Source organism: Dendrobium catenatum, unplaced genomic scaffold (genome assembly GCF_001605985.2).
Source record: "Dendrobium catenatum unplaced genomic scaffold, ASM160598v2 fragScaff_scaffold_334, whole genome shotgun sequence".
Classification (NCBI taxonomy): domain Eukaryota; kingdom Viridiplantae; phylum Streptophyta; class Magnoliopsida; order Asparagales; family Orchidaceae; genus Dendrobium; species Dendrobium catenatum.
The window spans coordinates 3534408-3553010 of record NW_021318796.1 but is presented as its reverse complement, the minus strand read 5'-3'; the positions used below and the strand labels follow the sequence as shown (position 1 = coordinate 3553010).

General features: G+C 36.6%; 2 protein-coding genes across 2 annotated transcripts; both read left to right on the top strand.

Annotated features, from left to right (window-relative positions):
* Positions 1-1195: 1195 nt before the first annotated feature.
* On the top strand, positions 1196-4318 carry LOC114579365. Its single transcript, XM_028693698.1, has one exon. The coding sequence runs from the start codon at positions 1196-1198 to the stop codon at positions 4316-4318; it is 3123 nt and encodes a 1040-aa protein (XP_028549531.1).
* A 2890-nt stretch (positions 4319-7208) lies between these two features.
* On the top strand, positions 7209-12452 carry LOC110099959 (protein WALLS ARE THIN 1). The gene is made up of 6 exons (XM_020827301.2): positions 7209-7471; positions 7567-7629; positions 7725-7841; positions 8717-9164; positions 11710-11861; positions 11968-12452. The coding sequence occupies exons 1-6, from the start codon at positions 7257-7259 to the stop codon at positions 12173-12175; spliced, it is 1203 nt and encodes a 400-aa protein (XP_020682960.1). The 5' UTR covers positions 7209-7256; the 3' UTR covers positions 12176-12452.
* Positions 12453-18603: the final 6151 nt, after the last annotated feature.

Genomic DNA, 18603 nt, shown 5'->3' with positions numbered 1-18603 from the left:
CTTCAAACGCCATGACTGTTGCTCATATTTTTTTTAGAGAAATTATTCGATTACATGGTATTCCAAGAACTCTCACTTCCGATCGCGACGTGAAGTTTATAAGTCATTTTTGGCGCGATCTTTGGAAACAGCTGGGTACTGACATTCGCCTCAGCTCCGCATATCACCCACAAACGGATAGGCAGACGGAGGTGGTTAACCGCACCTTAGGCAACATGTTGAGGTGTCTTGTGCAGGATCACCCAAAACAATGGGAAGATGTCTTGGCTAGAGCCGAGTTTGCTTTCAATTCGATGATTAACCGTTCAACTGGTAAATCCCCCTTTAGTATCGTGTATACTAAGGCACCGAGTACAGCTCTCGACGTCGCTGTTTTGCCCAAATGCAAGGCCCCCGCTGCTGCTACCTTCACTGAAGAACATCTGACATGTTGGAAGAAGTTCGTCAACGAATTGTGAAATCCAACTTGAAGTATAAAGAGATTGTTGATCGTCGCCGTCGGCAACGACTTTTCAACATTGGGGAGTTGGTTATGGTTCGCATTCGTAAGGAAAGGCTACCGCCAGGGACTCATTCCAAGCTTATGCGCAGGAAATTTGGGCCAGTTCCTATAACTGCTAAAATCAACGATAATGCATACACCGTTGCCTTGCCAGCTGACTTAAATATGTCCACTACTTTTAATGTGGCAGATATTTCTGCATATTCACCTCCTGATGATGGCACTATTCACATTAGCTCGTCGGAGTCGAGCTCTTCTGAAGCGGGGGAAGACTGATGTAGTGCACGTTAGTTATCTTGAGGAGCGGGACATCTAATGCATCCTCAATGGTTTTCTGACAACCACTTACTATCTACTTTTTCTTACACGTGCCTTAGTTTTTATTTTTCCTAGTATTTTTCTGATCTGTTAATGATGACCTTTTGAGCTTTCTAGAAGCGGCCTTTATAGGGAGATTGGCTGAGGAAGAAGACGGCCAATCATTTTGATACTCCTCATTTTACTATAGCAACAGAGATATCCCCCTGAATATACAGGGTCCTTCAATCCGGTACTGTGTTCTTTGCATACCCTCTTTTTATTTCTTCCTTGCAGGTATCTCTTGCATTGAAGGAACGGAAGATCGATTCGCGCGAGATCGGAGGTTATTGGGCTACACCAGGTTGGTATCAGAGCCTTGCTTGTTGAGGAAGAATGGCAGATCGTGGCAAAGAACCTATCACCGAAGAAGTGCGAAGTCTTGACGCACTTTGGGCAAACCAGAAAAACTTGGATCGCCGGCTTGATGATCTGTCGGCAGATTTACAGAAGCTCGCTGTGGACATACGCCATGAGTTCAATCTCATTCGGGCGAGACCACCGCCGTTTCATCCACCAGTAGCTGAGCCGCAGGGTGTCCGGCCGTTAAGGCGTAGAGGCGTGACTGCAGCCAAACAATTCCGAAATGTTCCGGCTGCTATGCAAGATTTCTCAGACTCGGAGGAAGAGTTGCCATTCCAGCGTGAAGCGGACTTCATGGAATCTGAAGATGCTGAGGATGAAATTCCGTATAGGGGCGAATGTCCTAGATATCGTAGAGCCTTTCATCATCGTTTACCGCACAACGAATTCAAGGCTAAGCTAGATATCCCTTATTTCGACGGACGAATGCATATCGAAGACTATTTAGATTGGGAAAAAGCAGTGGAAAATTTCTTTGAATACATGGAGGTTCCACCGGACAAGCAAGTACGGTATGTCGCCTGTCGTTTGAAGGGCGGTGCTAGTGCTTGGTGGGCGCAACTGTTACAAATGAGGCAACGGGAAGGAAAAGGAAGCGTGCGAGGCTGGAGCCGCATGAGACAACTCTTGAGAGCTCAATTCTTGCCCACAGACTATGAACAGATCTTATACATGAGGTATCAACATTGTTCTCAAGGTAGCCGATCCGTGAGTGACTACACGGAAGAATTTCAGAGGTTATCCGCAAGAAACAATCTCAACGAATCTGCTACTCATTTAGTAGCCCGATATATTGGAGGATTAAAAGATAGCATCCAAGACCGTTTAGAATTGAATTCTGTATGGTCGATGGCTCAAGCGGTTAATCTTGCAATGAAGGTGGAAATGCAGCAAACTAGACAGTCCAAAACATCTCATATTCGGCGGCATTGGCAGGAGAATGCTACCTCGGGGAAGGGCAGTAATTCCGGTGTTAAGTCAGTAACTCCAGCAGGGTCATATGTTCAGACCCAATCTCCTAATCAAGCACCCATTGATCCTCGGGTGCAACCGAAGCCCAAATTTGTAACCAACGAGAACCCATATGCCAAACCATCGACACTCAAATGCTTTCGTTGTTTTCAACCAGGGCACAAATCGAATGAGTGTCCCCAACGACAACAAATTCATGTGGTCGAAGGTGGCGAGGGAGTAGAACAAGATGCGGAAGATGAGGCTCAAGACGGTGACTCAGAAGATGTTCCTGCAGATGAAGGTGAGGCGGTAGTCTGCGTGCTGGAGAAATTGTTGCTGGCGCCGCGACAAGCTTTGAGCTCTCAGCGTCATTCCATTTTTAAGACCCGCTGCACTATAGGCGGTAAAATATGTGATCTCCTGATCGACAATGGCTGTACTGAGAATGTAATTTCTAGAGCAGTGGTTCGCAGTTTGCAGTTAAAAACCGTTAAAAATGATCACCCGTACAAAATAAGTTGGGTCAAGCGAGGAATGGAAATTTTAGTTTCGGAATCATGCCGGGTATCGTTTTCAATTGGAAAGCATTATGCCTGTGAAGTCCTGTGTGATGTCCTCGACATGGATGTGTGTCATTTGATTTTGGGAAGGCCGTGGCAATTCGACGTCGCAGCGATATATGATTGCCGGGCTAATGTTTATTCATTTGACTGGAAGGGCCGTCGCCTTAGATTATTACCTACAGCCATAGAAACGAAATCACAAATCCCTCACCAACCCCGGCAGGTTGCAGTCCAGATAGTTACAGGTGCTAGTTTGTTACATTGTTGGAAGGAGCCAGCCCCATTGTACGAGCTATTGATAGCCGAACAGAGCCCAGAACAATCTCCAGTTAAGTATCACCAAGAGATTCAAGATCTGCTACAACAATTCCAGGAGATCCTTCCCGAACAACTACCCGAAGAATTACCGCCAATGAGGAGTATACAACACCAAATAGACTTGATTCCCGGTGCCGTTCTACCCAATTTACCACACTATCGGTTAAATCCGAAAGAACAGGGTATCTTTCAGGAATTAATTGACGATTTACTGAAACGTCAATTCATACAGACCAGCTTGAGTCCGTGTGCTGTTCCAACTCTACTAGTGCCCAAGAAAGATGGAAGTTGGCGGATGTGTGTCGACAGCCGCTCCATAAACAAAATCACAGTCAAATACCGATTTCCAGTTCCTTGTATTGACGAATTGTTAGTCAGGCTCACGGGATCTTCAATTTTTTCTAAACTTGATTTGCGCAGTGGCTATCACCAGATTCGAATCCGCCCCGGAGATGAATGGAAAACAACCTTTAAGACGCCCCAAGGACTGTACGAGTGGAAGGTGATGCCCTTCGGACTGTGCAACGCACCATCCACTTTCATGAGAATGATGAACGAGGTCTTAAAGCCTTATCTGGGAAAATTCTGCATCGTTTATTTTGACGATATACTGGTTTACAGCAGCAGCTTTGCAGACCATGTAATACACTTACGGGCACTATTTGAAGTTCTCAAAGAACATAGGCTAATCCTTAATCTTCCAAAGTGTGAATTGGCAGTTCAGAAGGTTCATTTCCTTGGTTTTGTCATAGATGCTACCGGTGTGCACATGGATCCGCAGAAAATTAGCACCGTCCGTGACTGGCCACCACCAACTTCCTTCTATGAGGTAAGGAGTTTCCACGGCTTGGCGAATTTTTACCGCAAATTCATCAGGAACTTCAGCATGTTGATGGCACCAGTGACCGACTGCTTGAAAGAAAAGATATTCCAGTGGAATTCGGCTCAACAGCAAAGTTTTGATGCAATTAAACGGGCTCTGACATCCGCTCCAGTATTAGTGTTACCGAATTTCGACAAGGTCTTTATGGTCGAAACTGATGCATCGTCAGTGGGAATCGGAGCAGTTCTCTCACAGGAAGGTAAACCTGTAGCATTTTTCAGTGAGAAATTGAGTGAAGCTAGACAAAAGTGGTCAGCTTATGAGCAGGAGCTCTATGCCGTCATCCGCTCATTAAAACAGTGGGAGCTGTATCTATTTCTAACAAGCACGAGTGTACAGCATTGCAACGCTAAAATATACAGCGCCACAATGCTATAAAATTATACATAAAAAAAACGGGGGCAAAACACCTAAACCTAAAGCGGGAGTCCCTCCTGCAATCCCCCAATGAGCTCGAACAATGGAATTGGTGTCTTAGTCAGCCGTATAATCCAATTGAAACACAATCAGATTCTACATAGAATTAACAGCAAATTTACGAGAATAGTAACCATGAAATACTGTCTTAATTAAAGTAGAGAAAAATATTCACATTTTAACTCGGATGAACAGATCGACTTCTCAGAATTGCTTTTCTTTCTTTTTTTTTTTTTTTATTGGGTGCTGTAGCATAGATTTCCGACAAATAAAGCTAATTTTCAACTTTCGACAACAAATATATTACAGTCTATATTAGATGACACCTTCACCAGACTATTATATCCCTCTGCGCTTACACATTGACGTATTTCTGCTAACCCATGAGTTGTTCTGCTAAGGTTGAAATCTCTTTTCCTTCCAATCTTTCTTTATTTAATTTTTATTTTTAATTCTAAGCCAATTTAATTCTAAATTCACTCACTCCCTGTCGTTATCATCTTTATAAGTGCGAGATAACTCCACAAATGTATCGATCCGATGGAACTGATCAACCAGCAGCACCAAAAACGCATGTTTTATGCTCGGGACGTCCATTCACAACTTTGGAGAGCGACGAGAGACCTGAGCTATTCTATATAAATAGAAAAAAAAAATGTTGCAAAATATTATGTTATACATCATCAAAAAATTATCCTGATCGGAAACGGATCTCAAGAAAAAATCAAGTTGGAAACTTCCAAAATTATATTTGGGATCATCCAAACTCTGATTTCAGCGAACTTGAAGTTGAACTGAACGTCTCAAGAATACGAACCCAATGACACCAAATTCGACTCAATCTGAGCCCAAATGGGTCCAAGTCAAGCGTCCGAAGAACTGTTGGAAGGTTCGAACCACAATTTGGATTACCAAACGGTTTCCAAACGTGACATGCTTATAATCGAATCGAGTGGCTCAATGAGACGAAACCAACCAGTCCAAGATCACAGAATTCCGACATCAGTAAGACCTTTAAATGTCAAGCGAACGGCCCACGATCAAGGGATTCAACATCAGCCGTCCATCCAAACCACTCTCCATTTACCCTTGATTGCAGGTATCTCTTGCATTGAAGGAACGGAAGATCGATTCGCGCGAGATCGGAGGTTATTGGGCTACACCAACTTTATCTTGAAAAGAGGCCCCTAAGCCTAAAGGAAACAAGAGAGAGAGATTGAAGATCGCTCTTACCTCCTTGCCTCATCGACCACCGCCAGGACTTCTGTCAGACCACTACATGAGCCCGGACTTCTACCGGACCACCACATGAGGCCTGTACTTCTACCATACCACCACCTGAGGGCTGAACTTCGACTAGACCACCATCTGATGCCCGGAGTTCCACTGCACGACCACCTGACGCTCGGAGTTCTGTCGGACCATCACCTAACGCCCAGAGTTTTGCTAGACCACCACATGACGCCTGGAGTTCCGTCGGACCACCACCTGATGCCTAGAGTTCTGTCGGACCACCGCCTGATGCCGAAGTTCAATCAAACCACTGCTAGGCTACCAACTGACGCCCGAATTTTCAAGTAGCACTTAACTTATGTCAGTTCACCAAGTGACGTCGAACTTTCATCCCCGTTTGTCATTAGATTTCAACTATACGGTTGACATTTGTACTCTGATCACCCTTAAGGATGAGTCAGCCCACTGTAATCTACCCAAACACAAGTAAAATCATTTCAGACTGTGCCAGACCCATGGTTTTTCATTTTTCTAGGGTTTTCCATGTAAAGAATCATGTGTTCTCTGTATGTGAGCTGGATATCCGTACAACATTAAGACGTAATATTATAACTCTATCGCCGCGTATATTCTAACCCGTAATAACGACAAAAATAAATATTATTTTATTGAATTGATAGAAATTTGATTTACAAATTAAAAAAAAAGTTTGATTAGTATAATTTTAGAAACAAAAAAAAAACGATATCCATTAACCCAAAAAATCATTATGAGCTACAATTTTCTAATGTGCTTACCATATTACATATGGTAACTGTTTTTCGTAAAATTCAAATTTAAAAGTTAGCGATCATATATGAACAGATTTGAACGGCCTATCCGCTAAACTTTTAAGCTGTTAGAACCTGCTAGTCACCTGAGAATTAACTTTACTCTGATCGTAATGTTACTTTATGAGGGGTGTAATGAAATTAAGTTGACTCACCATTGAAGTCCATAAATAACTCATTGAGCCAATAAATCAAATTTGATATAGCCCTTCCCAACTCATCAACTCGTAAATTGGCTCTTAAGAAAAAGTAAAAAAAAACGCTAATATAAAATATATTTAAAAAATAATAAATTAATAAAATTTTAAGCTAAAAAAAAACTCAATCTTCATCCATGTCTTACTTTCTCTATCATCATTTATATTTCAAATTACAATTTTTTTTAATGATTTCGTCTCTTCAATTCCTTCAATCATATCATCTTCTATCTTTTATAACAAATTAAAACTCAAAATTTGAATACATAAAATTAAATTTAAAAAAAAAACTCAAACCAGAATTAATTTGATTAATTATATTTAAACTCAAATCAAGGACAGCTTGAATGAGTCCTTTACAACCCCAGTTCTTACCATAATGCAAGAAAGAGATAACAAAAGCAAGAATGCGGGGGACAACCAGAAACAAAGTAGTAGTGTGATATAACATCATTTAAAGAAATAAGAGCGCAGCCAGAACGCTCGTGGGGGCTACTCTACACTCACCACCACTGTCACTCTCACTACCTCTTCCTCCCACTCAGCTCATTCCAGCCCAGCCCAACCATATTTAGAGCCCCCCAATCCCCTTCCAATTCGCTCCATCTTCCCATCTCCTCCACCTCCCTAAACCCTAAAATGGCGGAGGCGGCGGCCTCGGCAAGGAGGATATGCGGCGTGTCGGAGAAGGCGCAGCTGCACGTGGCTATGCTTGCCCTGCAGTTCGGCTACGCCGGCTTCCATGTCGTGTCACGTGCGGCGCTCAATATGGGCATCAGCAAGTTGGTCTTCGCCGTCTACCGCAACATCATCGCTCTCCTACTACTCGTGCCCTTCGCCTACTTCTTCGAGAAGTAATTTATATACGAGATCATCACGCACAGTCTGATAATTATTTTTTTTTAATAAAATCCATATTAATGAACCTAATTGTTGATATCGTCTGCAGAAAGGATAGGCCGCCTTTCAGTCTCTCCTTTCTCGTTCAGTTCTTCTTCCTTGCGCTCTGCGGGTAAGTCAAAAAGCGGAGTAGCTTTGGGACTGGTTAAATACACAATAAATATATTGGTTAGTAATATTGTTTAAATTTTTTGCCAAAAAAAAAAGGATTACCGCAAACCAGGGATTTTATCTCTTGGGACTGGACAACACCTCGCCGACGTTTGCCTCCGCTATCCAGAACTCCGTTCCGGCCATCACGTTTCTCATGGCCGTCGCCCTTAGGTCTGTTCTTGTTTATTATTTTTGTGCGTCGATCTATTGGTATATTCAATAAATAGCACACTAAAAATTCAAAAATAAAGGGAAAGATTTATGTTTTTTTTATAGGAAATAAATATTTTAAATGTAGTTTTAGAAGAAACTTCATTATAAATAGATGTTTTTTGAGAATTTATGGAGCCAATATTATATTTTTATTTTTTATTATATAATTTAGAAGGATAATAATATTCTGCCTGACGACCTTATTATTAGGAAAAGAAAAAAATCATTTTTTAAAATTGATTACATTGAAATATTGAATCAAATGCTCATTTCCTTTTTCCGGATTAGGTAGGCCAGATGATCACTTTACTAACCAGGGATCGATCGAGTTAAAATACAAACAGTACACAACTCTCCTTGGCCTATTGGTTGAGAGCTTAGGCTTCCAACTAAGAGGTTCAGGATTCGAGTCTATGTGTATGTGTTGTGTGTGTGAGTTTGCCTTAAATGGCCTAAATGTCCCAAAAAAAAAAAAAAAATACAAACAGTTCTAAACTTTTTAAAGAAGATCTATCTTTTTCAAGTAGATCTATCCTTTCTTTTTTTATTTTTTTAAAAAATTTTAATCATAATTATAAATGTTCTTTATAAAAAAAATTCTAAAACTATTTTGAAAAGCCTATAATCCAAAAATATATATTATTATTCTTTTTTCTATTCGAAAAATAATCATAAAGCGTAACCTAAGTAAACTAGGTTATAGCGCCGCAAGGATATTTTTAAAAGTCTGATAAATATTATTTCAATCAACCATCTTATATTGACCATACTCGAATGATCTTGTTGAATTACACTGCTAAATTAACGGTGTTCCTATTTGTGAAACATATCAGAATAGAGAAAGTGAGGTTGGACCGGCGCGACGGCATCGCGAAGGTGATCGGCACACTAGCCTGCGTCGCCGGCGCGACAGTGATTACGTTATATAAAGGCCCGACCATCTTCTCACCGTCGTCACGGCCGCCGCCGGGACTGTCGGCGGTTGCAGCTTCGGCTGTCTCGTCGTCGGCGGCGGCGGCTGCAACTTGGTTAGGAGATGCGAAGGCTGGCAAAAGCTGGACACTTGGGTGCCTCTATCTGATGGGTCACTGCCTTTCGTGGTCCGGGTGGCTTGTGCTTCAGGCGCCGGTTCTTAAGAAATATCCGGCGAGGCTTTCCGTCACTTCCTACACTTGTTTTTTCGGCGTCATCCAGTTTCTGATCATAGCCGCCTTCGTCGAGCGCAAAGCTCAGGCTTGGGCTTTTCACTCCGGGACTGAGGTTTTTACCATTCTTTACGCTGTAAGTTACTCTTATCCTCTCGCCCTCTCTCCATAGTTTTTTATTTTTATTTGATCCAGGAGGTTGCGTTGGATGTATTACTAACTTTGTTCATGTTATGATACTAAATATGCTAATAATAGTTAAATATTGTCGCTTCTGTCAACTAAGTACAATGCAGCCGCTGGATAGCCAAGATTTGATTAGCACTTCTCATGTTAATTAAAACAAAGTCATACTTACATACATCACATTAAAAATATGAATTCAAAATCTTTTAATTAATAACCAAAACTTTCAATTAACAGACCAAAAAGAGCCGTAGTTTTTTTTTTAAATAATGAAAAGTCATAAATCCCCAGATGTGTGATTTGAATCCATGACCCAACGGCACAATTATCTCCATTAGCAAAGAGCCAAAGGTTCTTTCACAAAAGAAAAAAAATATATCTTGTGTTTTGTCCGAGCACATCCGGAGACTAATTCGAGCATGCCATTTCACCCAATGCACAATGCATTGGATGACATGGCACGTTCGAAATAACCTCCGGATACATTCGAACACCGCACAGAATAATCTCTCTCAAAAAGGATTTTGATAGACAATATTTCATTTTCAGTGTCTTTCTTGCGTTTTGAAAACAAGAGGCAGGATCCTTAACAGTTACATCTGTTAATTATTTATGAGCAGTTATTAAATTTCACCCGTCTAAATTGATTATCTTAATTGCTTGGACTTGAATGCAAAGAAAATGTTTAAAATAACTCTTTTTTATTGGATATAATAACATCCATTCAAAATAAATAGATTGAGATCAGTACAATAATTAATTAGTGGCCAGATTTTAAATTATCACAAGCCTAATGATGCAGATCTTAGATGTTCCCAATTAAGTAAAATCTGAACTTTGTCCATCATTTCTATGACTTCTATTGTCTTATTATTGGATTCTTCCTTGCTACTTTTTGCTCCAATATATCTAATTCCTGACCTTTATCCACAACGTTCATTAAATTATCCTAAAATTTATATAATATTATATGTTTTATACTTAAAATTGCACTAGAATAATAAAAAAATTTAGTTAGTAAAAACTTATTTAGCATCTAACAAAGATAAACATTTTGATGAGAAGGTCCTAAACGTTTCTTGTTCACTTTCCCAAATCTGTGTTTAGTCTTTGAACTGCAAAGAAAGTTCTCCTAAAGTTTAGATTGAAGTGCAGATCTTATCTTAAATTATATAGCTATGTTAGAATAATCATGCTAAGCTACATCTAGATATATATTCTTCAATGAGGCAACTTTAAAATTGTTTATAGTTTTGAAGGCTTAGTCGGTTTCCCACTTTTTTTTTTTTTAATAGTTGGTACAATAGATAAGGTAATAATGTTATTTTTATTCTTAAGTTAGGTTTCAATTGGGACGGCTTTATTATTATTATTATTCAACAATTTTTTAAATTTTTTTGCTAAAAATTTATTTTAAGAAACAATAAAAAAATCATCCCAAACTAAACTTTAAGCTATATGAGATATTGCTGAGCTAGTAGCAGGTTAATGGACCCGCAAAGCATAGCACTATGAGTTAGCGTGCAACTCAAGTATAACTTACTTATCCTACTCCAACTACATCAGCTCAAGTGAGACTGCACTACTCCCTATCATACCGTCTGCAGAAAACGGCCAGGCCAGTATTAGCAGACGGTACGTACAAAAGGGAGTAGTGCTGATTTACTTATGGGCGGATCCCCATTGGATTGAGGGGGGCCAAATGCCCACCCTCAAAATTTTTTTTTTTAATTTTAGAGGGTATATTTTATTATTTTGGGTATTTTCCCCCCTCTCAAAAAAAATTTTTACCCTAATTTTATCAATCATAAGCATTTTTGCCCATCTCCCACCAATTATTTTTTTTTTGCCCACCCTGAAAAAAGAAGATGGATCCGTCCCTGAACTTATTTGAGTTGATGTAGTTGGAGTAGGATTAGTAAATTATACTTGAGTTATGCTCTAACACTATGAGCTCGAAGAAGAAAATGCTTCTTATAAAGTTGCTGTAGCTTTCCGAAAGTACTTCATCCCCTCTTTCACTTCTTTGAGAAGCTTTGCAGTGAGTTGAAAAAGAAAGCTTAGCTTGTAGCTTTTCTATATTAAACTGCTGTAAAATATTGATCCGAATTTTATCACTGCTAAAGTGGTCGACATCATGGCGTGTGAATGCTTTCCACTCACTCTGAAATATTATTTTAGAGAACTTATTTCATAGCTTGATAGATCCACGAAACTTTGGGAAAGGAATCTTCAGGCTCATCATTAATGGAGATTGGAGAGGCGCTCTCTCAACTCCAACAAGCCTTTAATGTAATTAAATTTGCTCAGTAAAAACATATATACAGTTCCAAGATGGACAACACTTAACTTATTGAGGTATATATAGTCAATTAATCTAGTTTCTGTAGATGGAAATACATTTTCATATATATTTTTATTCGATTTAATATTCATTCATCCAGCTTCTGAATGAAAACTATTAATCAAACAGTTTATCTTTCTTCTCCTATCAGGGATGTGTTGCATCTGGAATAGCATTTGCAATTCAAATATGGTGCATAGACAGAGGTGGCCCTGTCTTTGTTGCAGTCTATCAACCAGTTCAGACCTTTGTCGTAGCCATCATGGCTTCCATTGCTCTGGGAGAAGAGTTCTATTTAGGAGGGTAATAAAAAATAAAAATAGCTCAATATTTAATATAACAGATTAAGCATAATTTACATTAGTATTTATCGATCTTCTTTTTCTGTTTTTCACTAATATTTGTGCAGTATTATTGGTGCTGTGTTCATCATCATCGGTCTCTACCTTGTTCTTTGGGGGAAAAGTGAGGAGAAATCCATAGCTGCGAAGGAGCCAAACCATCTGCTCTCACCTGCAGAAGAACATGATATCATAAGATCATCTGCGTCTGCTTCTCATAAAGCCGCTACTTTGAATCAGCCTCTCCTGCCTTCGTCGACCTCAGAGAGCGTTTAAATTTCTCAAGTACTCTGCAGTGGAGAAAGTGAGCTCAATTAACTAAACCTTAGTTCAATTAGGTTTCAAGAGCTTTACTTCTAGTTGCTAGTACTGAGCAGTGATGAGTGATTAAGCTTGCATGTGTCTGCTACTTTGTTGAAGGTGATGCGAGTGTTTGTTTCTTTTTTGTTGGTTTGTTTGTATTTGATTTTTCTCTCCTTTTATTCTGATTGCTTGTTAAGTTGAAACCTGTAATGGAAGTTCAAATGGCGCAATTTGTCTTTTAGCCCGGCAATCAAGATGCCTTCACGTTTTTAATGGCTGAAAATAGATTTCCATGTAAAACAAGGAAGTGCTTTCCAAGAGATAGAGACAAGGAAAAAAAGAACTGAGATTTCTAGAGAATTACTGGGGCAGACAGCAGTGCTAGTTGCCTCCTGTTTTGCGTACTTTTAGTCGCCATCATATGGAATTTTTTTTCTTAGTATCCGTTATATGCTAATTAATTTAAGTTAAGATATCTATGGAAATAAATAAAACAATTATATCAATTTACAAGAGAACTACTGATATGGCGTATTTTTACCTCTACCTTGAATTTCTTGCTATATTAACAACAACGAGTCTGGAAAAAAAAAAAAAAAAAAAAAACTAGCATCTTCTCATTTATATGAATCATAACCTTTAATAGTTTTATGCGCTCAAAGTTTGGAGAAACTACTCTCTGCGGAGTACGGAAACAAAATAATTTCTCCAAAGTCTGATTCCAATACAATATTGGCATTGATATATCATCAAAAAATTGTCTTGATCGGGCTCAAATCTCAAGACAAAGTTGAATCATAAACTTCCAAAATAAATCACGCAACAATCAAAACTTGTGAATCTTAGTACAAAGCTAAGACATTAAACTTTATATTTCTTTAGTGCCACAGGAATATTCCAAGATGCAACATACATAAAGTTAAAAATTATTAACCCAAATGTAAGAAAGAGTGCATAAGGTTATGGTTCGTTTATGCAAGCATATAATTTAATGTTCTTAAATTGGTCATGATCATTAGCAATGATTAATAAATTCATAGACCTATGAGGTTATTATTGGAACTCTTGTTGATCACCTTTCATTTCAAATTTGATAGATTTGATGAGGATGTATTACGAGTTATCAATGATCCATATTGGGAGCTTTTATTATGACTTTAATCTAGAATGTTTAGAAGTAATTTCAGGAATTAAAGTGATGCCTCTTTTTTTTTTAAGTTAAAATTATGCACTTTAAGTTGCTATATTAAAATTACTCATGAAGTACATTTTATGATGATTCTTTATAAATAGGTATTCATAAGATTAAACTATGCAAAGTGTATGACTTATGAAATTAGAAGATCGATTGATATTGAATAGAGAAATAATGCACATAAGGAGAGTTAATGGAATAATTTGAAAATTGAATAATCAAATTATTAAGCATTAGACAAAATCAAATTTATGTGAATTCTCACACTTTATGAAAGCTCCTTGAGCCACTTTTTCTCTTCTTTCAATTTCACCCTTGCTTTTTTGCCTCCTTCCTTTGTTTAATTTTGTCATCTTCTTTTTGTAGCCTTTTTGCACTTGGAATAAATCCTCCTATATGTTTTAAAGAAAGGTCAATCAAAGAGAAGGGTTGCTACACTTGCTAATGGAGAGAGAGAATTTAGACTAAAAATTAAATTTCTTTATTTGATAATTAAATCTTGATACAAATAATCTAACATTTATGGTAATGAAATGTAACCCTATTAAGTAGAAAATTAATCTTTTGAATCTCAATTTTTTTTCTTGCATTCTCCTTTCTTAGCCTTGGCCTTCTATATATAGCCTTTTTGCACTAGGAATCAAATCCCTCTCCTTATGCTTCTCATGATGGAGATTAAGATTGGGTATATGAAGTAATGCTAAAGAGACTTAGTGGCTTGATTAGAGAGAGCAAAGGCTAGGCTTAATTATTGAGAAAAGAGGTTATGTGAAAACTTAGGGAAAAATAAACTTCTTGATTTCCTCGCTAAAAATCCTAGTACCAAAAAAATGTATCATATAGAACAAAAATTCAAATTTAATCCTAATTAAATAGAAATATGATAAATGGGAGATGATTTCTCTTTAAATTTATTATTAAATGATGTATTTGTCTATTAATACACCCCAACTTCATTTTGAATTAAAATGACTATAACTTATTTAATTGAAATCCCTAATAGAGAAAGTTGATTATTTCTATCCTTAGATATTTTTCTATCCTTGAAGTTTTCCTTTAATTTTTTACTTGTAATGGCATCTAATATATATGCACCAAAATCTCTCATATATAGAATAATTCAATGATTGTGTTTATGATAGGAGCTTAATACATCGCCAAACAACTAATCTTTCTAATTTAAAACTCTCATTCTTTTTACCTCTTTTTGCTCATAGTTGGCTATCACTATCTTTTTCTTTTTTTTTTTTTTTGTAACAACAACAAATTAAAAATATATAGAATAGATAAATGTAAGCTCTTAAATTCATGGTATTTCTTATAGCCATAGCTATATTATGCAAGAGCAAAATGTCCAAAGGGAGATTGTCAAGTGTTTACTAGCATGAAACTCTTATAGTTTGGTTAAAGCCCTAAAAATCTAAACATAAAATATCCTATTAACTCAATATTCTACGCTTATTCAATTATGAATTTACATAAACTTTGATGTGATCTAATCATGTAGAATCTAAAAAAGTCATCATCATGTTCTACGCTTATTCTACTATGATCATTTAGAACACGAATTTAATTAGACATTATGTATTGGATAATTAAATTAATATAAGTTATATTTTAGTACTATATTAGGAACACTCCTCCAAAATTCAACTCAATATCATCTTAAAAAATATTTTGTTGAAACAATCTTAGCATTACAAAAACTTATTGTGTATTTCCATAATACAAGCTTATGGCAACCAGAAAGTATTGTGTTTGTTATTTTAAAACCTTTATAAGTTTTTTCATAGCTATGTATTTGAGAAATTTTATGAGAAATGCTATTATTTCTCTGTTAAGTTATTGGTATTGCTATGTATTAGTGAGTATTTCTATCATACAAAATATGTGGCACCCATACATTGTTGTGATTGCTTATTTGAAAACTTTTTAAGCATTTTCACATCAGTGTATTTTAGAAATTTTGAGGGAAATATTTTTTTTCTTTGTTAAGACATTGTATATTGATGTGTATTATTGTGTATTTCTATGATAAAAACTTATAACAACTAGACATTGTTGTATTTATTTATTTGAAAACCTTTTAAGTCTTTTCACAGCTACATATTTGAGAAATTATATGGGAAATACTATTATCTTTTAAGTCATTGGATATTACTGTGTATTGCTGAGTATTTATATGACACAAGATATGTGGCAACCAAACAATATAATCGTTCATTTGAAAACTTTTTAAGCATTTTCACAGCTATGTATTTGAGATATATTATGAAAAATACTATGTTTTTCTCTATTAAGTCATTGTGTATATACAATTTCAAATGCATTGAAAAGGATGAAGGTGGCCAAGGATGGTGGGAGATGGCTGTTGAAAGTAGTGGTAGCCGAGGGTGCCAGGCGGCTATCGATGATAGTACGTAAATTATGGTGGGTGATAACCATGAGTTGGAAGTAGTGTTTAGGGGTAGTAAGCAGTGTTCATGGTGGCTAACATTGGCATATAAAAATTGAATACATCCTAAACCCTAAAAAACTATATATTTATAGGAAATACATTAAAACTTGAGAAGAGTTTAAAATTTACCTATAATAACCCTAATTTTTCTCCCATGTTGGCTACAGTAAGTCTTTCTAAATATTTTGCATATAGCTTTTCATTTCCTCGGAGAATGAAATGTCCTCCAAACCATTTTTCATCTTCTTCGCCTGTTTCTCATTTTTTTCTCAGCAGATAAAATGAAATATTCTGCCCACCAAAACCTTAAATATTTGGGTGCTTTCGTATATTTCTTTTTTAAAAAAAGGTAATACGAGTGTCTGGATCGAGTATGGTTGTTAGGTCATAAGAAAAATAATATAAATATTAAATATTTATGTGTCAGCATTTTATTGGAATCCGGACTTATAGAGTTATGTCTGGACTCTGCACACAATAATTTCTCCTTCATTAGGGAACGTCCATCTACATTTGATTCATTAATATTCACTGTAGCTGGTTGAAATAATGGAGTAAATACATATGAAAGAGTTGTAGTTGGTCTTGCCCTCGGAATTAATGTTGTTTAAGATTAAGCTTATTTACGCATATGCTATCACTTCTCCAATCTATATCGGATATTGGAACAATTACAAGATATAGTTTTATTTCATTTGAGGAAAAAAATGATAATGTTTATTAATTGAATTCATCATAAAGTTTGTTGTGCTAACTGACATTGGAGTGTCTCCAAAAATAAATTGTATTAATATGTGGTGGACAGTGTAGCTCGATCTTTCGTATAGCCTTCTTCTGTCTATCATTCGTATTGCCGTGGTATGTCATTCTTTTGTGTGTATATATATATATAGTCTCTTGTAGATTTAATAAAAGTGGTTTTTGAGAGTTGATAATCATAAGAATATGTTTTTTGGATAGTCTCCTGTTTTTCTTGAATCATGAACATATTTCAGGTGTTGAAGACAGGCTTCTAGCAGTCCGTAGATTCCAGTGCCGGAAGAAGCCAAGTCGAAGGCCATCCATGGTCCGACGGGTTCAACTAGTCATCTCTTCATCCCGTCCTGCTCTTCGGTGGCGAATCGGCCTCGGTGGTGAATCGGCCTCATTGTCCCATCCTGATCTTTGGAGGCGAATCGGCTTTGGTGGCGAACCGGCCTCACTAACGAGGTTGAGTAATGTAAAAGGTTATTATTTCATACTGAATCAAGAAACAACTCTCGGAATGACAGAAAACAAATTGAAGAAACTCAAATTAAACATTGCTTGGAATGTTTTGGAGAAAACAAGCCTTTTTCCTAATCATTATTTATTTCTATTAATCGAAGGCCTAATTAAAGCAGATTTAATTGGATCAATCCAACAAACTTTATGAGTGGTCCATGAATAAATAATATTGATCAGGAGATTACATAGCGATCACTGATGCTTTGCAAACGATGGAAAGCTTGCCTGCAATCTACTTATAGTATCCAACTTAGTACCTTTCATATATAGTAGGAGAGTGATGAATGACTTCCCCTTTGGCAATTTGAATAATGCATCTGCTTTTTAAAAAGCAATGCGATTTTTTGTTAAACATAACGGACGTGGGAAGCTCGTTACCTTTTAATTTTGCTTGGATGTAAGCTTTTGCTTGCGTCAACCTCATGGAACAGCATTTGGACTATTTGCTTAGGTTTTTCTATAAAAGTAGTTGTGAAGTTATCATGAGGAAAAATAAAATAAAATTATTATAAATATTTTTTTTTCAAATTTAAATAATAATTTTCTTACAATTCTTTAACAGATCTGATTATAAAATTCAGTTTCTCACTATAAATTTTTAAAAATTTGAGAAAACACCAAAAAAAAAAACTAATGAGTAAATACAAATACGATAGCAATTTAAAAATCATATCAAGCAATCAGAAAACTACCCCAAACAATTCCTAAGGCCTTCTCTAATTGAACTTCAAACGCATGAATGGTGTCGATCATGAGCTCCAGCTGAATGGTAAAACTTCCGCTATTTAGTTGCTGGTGAACAGTACAACGTCATTCTTCATGAGCCTAAGCTTTGATATTCATTGATATAGATAATCATTGAAAAGGAGATGCAAACAACTTAAAAGAATAAATAATAATAAAATACCGTAATTCCAAAAATATTTCATATATGATATATCTATCTTCCTCCTATAATAGTTTTAGGTATACGATAGCAATAGAATTTTTTAGAAATTTCTTAAAAAACAGGTACAAAAGATATTAAAGAATATATTATTCCTAAGACATACTATATTTAAGATGCACCACATCAGTAGAACTTGAACTTTGAATCGATTCAATATTGGCATGTGAATCTAGTCCAAAAATCAAATTTCAAGGAAAGCCTGAAGTGGCTTACTGGAAACCAATTGTGTGAGTTATATATTAATAATTTTGAGAAAATTAGAATTCATTTTAAGTCAACTGAAATTAATCCATTTTGAAACGATTTCGGTCAAATTTAAGGGAAAAAATATTTAAAATTTGAGCCAAACACAACTTGCTTGATACTATTTACCCTTATACTAAGGGGCGAACCCATTGCTTATCAACAAAATTATAATAATTGCATATATGTATAACTTCAGAGAAAGTATTCCACGCCAGAGCATATGATTAGAACTATGAAATTGATTGTTTTCGAATGCAAATATTTCAGATCAAAACAGCAAGCCTTTA